The sequence below is a fragment of the Herpailurus yagouaroundi genome, unplaced genomic scaffold (genome assembly GCF_014898765.1).
Source record: "Herpailurus yagouaroundi ecotype Mexico unplaced genomic scaffold, PumYag 67793, whole genome shotgun sequence".
Lineage (NCBI taxonomy): Eukaryota > Metazoa > Chordata > Mammalia > Carnivora > Felidae > Herpailurus > Herpailurus yagouaroundi.
In genome coordinates, this window is record NW_024420586.1 from 12,952,948 (window position 1) to 12,961,225 (window position 8,278).

Consider the following 8,278-nt stretch of genomic DNA (forward strand, 5'->3'; position numbering starts at 1 on the left):
CTGCCTCCATGGTCACCTCACCTTTTCCTCCTTTGTGTTTGTCCAATTTTCCTCTGCCTCTATCTCATAAAGATACGTGTAATTGCAGTTAGGGCGCCCCCTCATAATCAGGATGGACTCCCAATCTCAAAATCGTTACCTTAACTACATAAGCAAAGATCTTTTTTTTTTTCTTGTCATAGATGGTAGCATTTACAGGTTCCAGGTATTACCATATGGATGTCTTAGAGAAGGGGGCATTATTCTGCCTACCACGGAAGGTAAAAGAGAGCACTGTGAATAATTACATAGCAGCAACAGGGGCAAATGGGTACTGTCCCAGGCAAATGAGACTACTGACACCAAAGTGTTTTCACTTTTCTTCTAAGAATTTTATTTTTAATTAAATTGCATGATATATACATACATGTTTATAAAGTGTGGTGTATTATGTAGTGTAAGCCCTGATAGTTGGTTTTCTCTTTTTTTTTTTTTGTAATGCAAGTTCCTGATTTAAGCTTTGGTTGCAGAGGCATCCACTTCAACAACAGTTATCTTGAAAAAACACATTGCCAGTCACACGGCCAGGTAAAGAGCCAGGCCACGCACCCCACTCCTTTGTTTTAGAGATCTTGGTTTGGGCCACTTGTTTTTTCTCTTCCCAAACTTTAAATTCCCACTCTTATGTTTTAAATTCACCAATAAAGAAAGTCTGTGAAATCTTAGGTCCTCACCCTTGACCCCAATAAAAGCAGAACCCCAGGCCTGTACTCTCTCTACCTATGACCTTGATGTGTGGCCCCAGGTGTGCTATGTAATTTCCAAGATCTGTAAGTAATAAATGTTTTTTTAAAGTTTTCTGGTGGTTATTGCTGAAGGGCAGCTTGCAATCATAATAACCTTTAGGACCAGTTCAGCCACAACATTGGTTATTGATAAGCTGAGACCAGCACACAAAACAATATGTATATACACATGCATACATGTACATAGTTTAAATATTCAAATAGTTCATTATGGCTTATGGAAAATAAACTTCTACTTTTGCATCTCACTTTCAGAAGTGATCATTTTCAACTCTTTTAGCTGTATTATCTTTATATATAATATACTGTAAAATACTATAAAATATATATATTGGTCTCTGCCCCTGTTTCCTGGCATAGAGCTTGTAAATCCCTTGGAATTTCCTAGAAAGACCACTAGGATCTCTTAATATTTGGTCTTTAACTCCAATTCCTGGCACAGAACTCCCAAATCCCCCTAGAATTTCCTCGGTGATGGTAGTGTTCTTTTGTTCCAACGAGGTAATTTTGGCGGGCTCCCAGATAGTTTCAGGATGGGAGCTGGAAGCCAGAAAGACCAAGCTGTGATTAGAAGCTTAGAACTTTCAATGCTACTGCCCGTCCTCAGAAGGGGAGAGAGGCTGGAGATTGAGTTAACGATTAAATCATGCCTATATGGTGAAGCCTCCGTGAGAATCCCAAAAGTATGGGGCTCGAGGGGCTTCCAGGTTGGTAAACACATCTACATGCTGGGAGGGTGGCATACTCCACGTTGACAATGACAGAAGCCCCTATGCTTGGGATCCTTGCAGACCTTGCCTTATGTTCTCTTCATCTGACTGTTCATCTGTATCCTTTAAAATATCCCTTGTAATATATCAGCAATAGTAAGTAAACTGTTTTCCTGGGTTCTGTAAAGCATTCTAGCAAATTATCAAACCTGAGTAGAGGGTCATGGGAACCTCTGATTTGTCAGATAGGAGTTGTGCATAACCTGGGGACCTACTACATTCAACTGGCATGTGACGTAGGGAGCAGTCTTGCGGGACTAAGCCCTTAACCTGTGGTGTCTGTGCTAACTGCAGTTAATATCATGATTGAATTGAATTGTGGGACATTTGACTGGTGTTAGAGAGTCATCCAATGTGGGGAAAAACCCCGCACACCCAGTATCAGAAATGTTGTATGTGAGGAAACTGTGTTTTTCCCTTGAAACATACTTTTACAGCTGTTTCTTGATTTATCAGTTTTAGCAGGTACTCTCAACTTTCAACTCATTAGTTGGTTATGCGGGTCAATCTCTTTTGTTTTTCTAGATCCAATCTCTGTCTCTCTCTGCTCTGTTCTATGTGCTGACAGGATGACCACTATGGACTGAATCACCAGAGCCCCCTTGGGCTTTGGCTTATAATTGCATTTTGCCAATGAAAGGTATTGGAAAAGGATCTAAGTAAGGTCAGGAGCAGAGGGAGGTCATGTGTCTGTTCCCACTTCCAGATGATCCTTCCTTGCCAGATAACAGTTTAATAGTGGCTGTGTTCCCCTACCTATGGCCACAACTCCTGTCGGGGGCCCTTTCCCATAATTATAGATTTTGTCAGTTCCCACATTCATGGTTTCTCTCTTGCCTTCTTTTGTAAGGCTGGGAATAGCTTCACACTATTGTTAGTCTCTGGGTGCATCACCATTCTATTGAGTTCTTTAATCTTTTTCTCAAATCTATAAATAGCCCTTTCATTAAATTTTCTTCAACTATCTTTTGAATAATCTATTTTCTGCAGAAACCATGACTAAAAATGTTTATCTCCCATATTTCTCACTCACACACCTTTCTTCTCACATTCTTTCAGCATAATTGTTCACTAGTTAGAATATAACTAGAGGGGCACCCGGGTAGCTCTGTCAGTTAAGCGTCCGACTCTTGATCAGTTCATGATCTCAGGGTTTGTGAGATCAAGCCCCGTGTTGGGCTTTGTGCTGGCAGCAAGGAGCCTGCTTGGGATTCTTTCTCTCCCTCTCTCTCTGTTCCTTCCCTGCTATGTCTCTCTCTAAAATAAAATAAATGAACATTGAAAAAAAAGACTATAACTAGAAAAAACAGGACTTAACAAAAAATACTTTAAATAAGTATTTAAACAGAAGGAATTTACTTCAGGAAATCAGCTAGTCAGTTGATAGATGCATTGGGATCCCAAAACTGAGGGGAGGCGGGGCAACACAGACATTAGTATCAGGCAGGAAATAATCACCACCTCTAGGTTAGAGGGAGAAACCTAGGGTGGTGTTACTGGTGTCTAGGGCTCAAGATCACTTGGCAATGCTGGAGCCATGGCAGGACTGTTTGGAAGGGTTACTGGAACAAAGAAGGAGATGCAGACATTGCCAGAGAAGCCAGCTGATGCATAGAGGGAGGAGAAGAAATCTGGATTCCCCTTACCTTCTGCCGTCCAGTCTCCCTTAAGTGCCTCCCACTGTCTAAAACCTACATGCAAGCCAAAGAACAAAAAACTTGGAAATGTAATTTGCCTGAGTCATACCTCTGAGATACAGAAAAGTTGTTGCAGGGAAATTCTGGGGCATTTGCACTCTTTCATGTAGGCCACCACTCAGTCTGGGCTTTAGCGAACTATTAGATCTGCTTCTAGCTGCTTCACTTTGCCCATTAAATGCCAAATCTCAGGTAAGTTTAACTATCTTGATCAATTTTACCTCATTTAACCTAATGTTCTATTCCTCTTGGTCTAGCAAACTTAAAATCCATTCCCATTATACGTCCTGATTTCTTGCTTACACAAATTAGCAAGAATTTGCAATTACATTGGGTATAAGTGCTATCTCCTCCCCACATCTTGAAATTCCTCCCTGGATCATGCCAGAATCTGCTTCTTCATGGGCAATATGAGCGGAGAGGTTTGTTCTTGACGAGTTGCCTTTCTTTTTGCAAGGCAACTGACTTTGTAAATTCATTACAGACTCTTTTTTTTTCTTTCAAACAAACTTTATTTTTAATAATCAGAAACTGGAAACAACTTTAATGTCTGTCAACAACTGATGGGTGAACAAGTGTATTACAACCATACACAGCGAAGTATTACTCAGCAAAAATAAATAAATAAATAAATAAATAAATATTAATCTGTAAACAATTATGCTTACTGAAAGAAGGTAAAAAGCTTTATTATTTAATATATATTATTATATTATTATTATATTAATTATTGTATAAAATTCCAGAAAGTGCCAATTAAACTATACTGTGAAATAAAACAAATCAATGGACGAATGAGAATGAGGGATTAGGGAGGGGTAAGAGGAAGAGATTATCAAGGGGCAGGAGAAAACTTTTGGGGGTAATGATATGCTCATTACTTTAATTATGGTGATGGTATTACAGGTGTACACATATGTCAAAATTCATCAAATTTTACAATTTAAATGTGTGCAGTTTATTATATTCCAATTATACACCAATACAGCTATTAAGAGATAAGATGCTTCTGGGGCGCCGGGGTGGCGCAGTCGGTTAAGCGTCCGACTTCAGCCAGGTCACGATCTCGCGGTCCGTGAGTTTGAGCCCCGCGTCGGGCTCTGGGCTGATGGCTCAGAGCCTGGAGCCTGTTTCCGATTCTGTGTCTCCCTCTCTCTCTGCCCCTCCCCCGTTCATGCTCTGTCTCTCTCTGTCCCAAAAATAAATAAAAAATGTTGAAAAAAAAAAAAAGATAAGATGCTTCCACATAAAAATCTGGATCTCCCATTTCTCTTAGAAAATCAACCAACCCTATATTGACTCAACTATTTCCCACTTCTCATGTCTTGGTAGGGTCAGCCCTGCCTCAGTGACAGCAAAAACTAGAGAACAATTAATACCATGTCCACCCAAACACTGGCTCTGTCACAAGACCCACCTGAGACTGTAGGATCTCTCTTTCCTGCACTGGTGTACCTGTATGTGCAGTGATGTCTAAGGTCTACAGCTGAGGGAGTATAAGAATCGAGAAAACCTTTTGATTATTTGCTCTGACACTGACCTCTGTCAGAGGAGATAAAGAGATCTGTAGGTACTAAGGATTTCTGTACACCTTTAACCCAGAGACACAGTCACATGAAATTTGTGTACGCCCTTCAGAGTAGATACATAACCTCTAACCTGCCACAAACTCTACCATTCCCTAATTAATGTTTCTCTATAGTGTTTCTATATTATGTTTTTTAATCTTAATGCTATACTTTATTTATTCAATTTAATTTTTGAAAGGTTTGCTTTCTCTAAATAAATGATAATCAAACCTTCTCTAAATAAATTATAATCAAACCTATTTTAGGATATCTAGTGGCACCTGGGTGGCTCAGTTGGTTGAGCGTCTGACTTCAGCTCAGGTCATGATCTCACAGTTCCTGAACTCAGACGTTGGAGCCCACTTTGGAACATGTCTCTTTCTCTCTCTGTTCCTCCCCTACTTGTGCTTATCTCTCTCTCTAGGAAAAATAAGTAAATAAACATTATTTAAAAAGGATATCTAAATAAAACAATATTTGCCAGACTTAGCATTACTAAATGTTAATGCTTAAAATTTTGGAAAGTAGTAAAACAAAAATTGTATCTTTACCCTTAATAAATTTGAATGTCAGGAAAAATGACAATATTCTATGCATCAGAACAAGAAATATATCAATTCTGTTTCCCACTTAACCCCTGAAGGTCTTATCTGCCTACTGTATTTTGTACTTCACAGGGGCTGTAACTTCTGGGTAGGTCTCTGGAGACAGCTGTACCTCAACAGTGTTGGGGAATGTGACACATCCCTAGGCAAAAGGAACTTAAGTCATGCTGTTCCCGAAAGCACTGGAGGTTGTCATACCACTTACCCCTTCATCAGGGTGAGCTTAGGGCTCATAGGAGATCCTGACATCTAGGACATAAGATTACTCCCACAAGGCTGAAAACAGTTTTTCCTAATAAGGCTTACGCAGCATTGCCAATTAGGCCAAATTAGACTGAGATCTGTTCTCTGCCATTTTGCCATCTCTGATACACATAAAGTTTGGGGCCCTCATAAAATGTGTTCTCCTCTTTGAGCTGGCAAAGCCCATATCTTGCTCTCTTTTTAAAAAACAGTTTAGTGACATATTATATTTAGCCAAATGTACCCCAAACATTATCATTTAACATATGGTCAATATAAAGCTTGTAAGATGTTTTACATTCTTTCTCACTCTCTCTTTTTTTCATATTATATTTTAGAAATCCAGTGTGAATTTTATAGTTATAGTATATCTCAGCTCCGACCAGCCACATTTCAAATGCCCAGTAGTTATATGTGACCAGTGCCCACCATATTAGACAGAACAACTCTATTTATCTCACAGTCCTAGTTTTCTTTCAGATTGTGGAAAGCAATCAACACCCTTATATACAGGTGTGAAGGGAAGAAATGGGCTCAGTGAGTCATGACGTTTCTTGAAAGCCCATTTCTTTTCTCAATCAACCCCACACAGTGAACGGAACAGAGTAAAGGCTTTAACAATAAGTCTGTTTCATTGCATAAATCAGATCACTGTGGGGCAGGCAGTTCCAAGGCTGGGTGATTTGGAGGCTGGGGAAATCCATCTCAGCTATCTCATGTAGAGTCAATACTGTCCATGGAAAACAAAAACCTCTGGAAAACTGCAGTAGATTCCAGCTCAGATCTTTCTGACAGGTGCTGGATTATGTCCAAATTGAAACCATCCATGGGTAGGAAATGAGGATCCTTACGTGGATTCATATCACTTATGAGTCCCTCCAGGAAATAGAAGAGAGGGTGGAGGTGTGCTTTACCGGAGTACACTGGGGTAACAGACACATAGTGTGGGTCCCTGACTGCTGTAAAAGTAGCTCCTGAAACCTTTCCACATACCTGGAACCTGTAGTTCTCTTCCCAGAATGGATATCTACATATACAAAGTTCAACTTCAGGTTGTCAACTTCATCTCAAAGGCTACTTTGAGTCATGCTGTATTGAGCAAGGAGAAAGCATGTTCCCTTATCTCTTAAGGTCTCTCTTTAGTGTGAAGTTTCTGGTGCTAAGTGAACTTGAAAGATGTAGCTAAAGGATCACGAAAACTCATACACACATGAGGCCTTTCTTTGGTATGAACTTTTATGTGCCAAGCCAGGTGGGAATGTTTTCTGTAGATGCTCCCAGATTGGCTGAACACATAAGCCTTTGCTCTGGTGTTATGTCTCTGGTGTATAATGAGGCTGGAATTCTCAGCAAAGAACTTTCCACATTCACTTCACCCATAAGCCTTGCTGTAGTGTGAACTTTCTGGTGTTGAATAAGGTGGGGATGACTGATGTAGGCTTTCCCACATTCACTGCACACATAGGGCCTTTGTCCACTGTGAATTCTCTTATGTACTTTAATGTAGGAACTGTGACTAAAGAATTTCCCACATCCATCGCACTTATAAGATTTTTCCCCAGTGTGGCTTTTCTGGTGCTCAGCAAGTGTGTCTTTTCGGAGAAAGGCTTTCCCACATCTGCTGCATGTGAAAGACCTTTCTCCCCTGTTGAATTTTCTGGTGCTGAATAAGGGTGTCTTTGCGGCCAAAGGCCTTCCCACATTCACCGCACTCAAAAGGTTTTGATCCGGTGTGAATTCTCTGGTGCTGAACAAGATGGGATTTTCTGATAAAAGATTTACCACATTCAGCACAGTCATTAGGCGCTGATCCCATGTGAGCTCTCTGGTGTGCTTGGAGGCTGGAGTTGTAGACAAAATCGTTCTCACAGTCATTGCACTCATGAAGCTTTTCTCTAGTGTGGGTTTTCTGGTGTTGAACACATTTGTCTTTGTCGTTGAAAGCTTCCCCACACTCACTGCACTTGCAATCATTTTGTCCAGTGTGAAGGGCTTCTTCACACTTAGTGCTAATGCATAGCTGTGTCTCGTCTTGAAAGACATGGTGCTAGACACATCCAGAGCTGGCCAAGGAGTACTCCCCATCTTCCCTGTAAGTGAAGGCCTCTGACATGTGACTTCTGCACCTCTTCACAGAGAAGATCTGGTCTTTTTCCATTCTAGGGAATGCCTCTCCACTCTGTGGCCTCAGGATTTGGTCAGTATTTACAGTGACCCAGAAGGTTCTTCCATATGACTTACATGGGTATGCCTCCTGCTCATAAGATATTCCCTGCTGGCCAGCCAGGCACAAGATATCTTTCAAAATTGGGTCACACATGTCATATGGGTGGCTCTTTTGGTTGTAAGTATCCACTGTGAGAGTTCTCACCTGTGACTGTTGTATAAAAACACCTTGCCCAGAAGATGCATCTTTATTCTCTGTTCTTTGACAGGGGTCAGGGCTCTCCTGGACCATCCCTGCCTCGGCTGGAGCCACGGCTGTATTTTCAGGAACTGGGGGCTTCCATGCCGGCTGTGGTTGGGGAATTAAATGGTATCTGGAAATTGTAAGTCCCAGTGAGGTCACCAGTAGGAAGTTCTCCAGAACCACATGACAGTATAGGCATT

General features: G+C 40.9%; 1 protein-coding gene across 1 annotated transcript; it reads right to left on the reverse strand.

The window, feature by feature from the left end:
* Window positions 1-6,904: 6,904 nt before the first annotated feature.
* On the reverse strand, window positions 6,905-7,711 carry LOC121025998 (zinc finger protein 22-like). The gene has a single exon (XM_040468818.1). It carries the CDS (start codon window positions 7,709-7,711, stop codon window positions 6,905-6,907), a length of 807 nt encoding a protein of 268 aa, XP_040324752.1.
* Window positions 7,712-8,278: the final 567 nt, after the last annotated feature.

Excerpts from the sequence above, each read along its gene's own strand:
- LOC121025998 (XM_040468818.1), bottom strand. The coding sequence starts at position 7,711 with ATGTCTTTCAAGACGAGACACAGCTATGCATTAGCACTAAGTGTGAAG.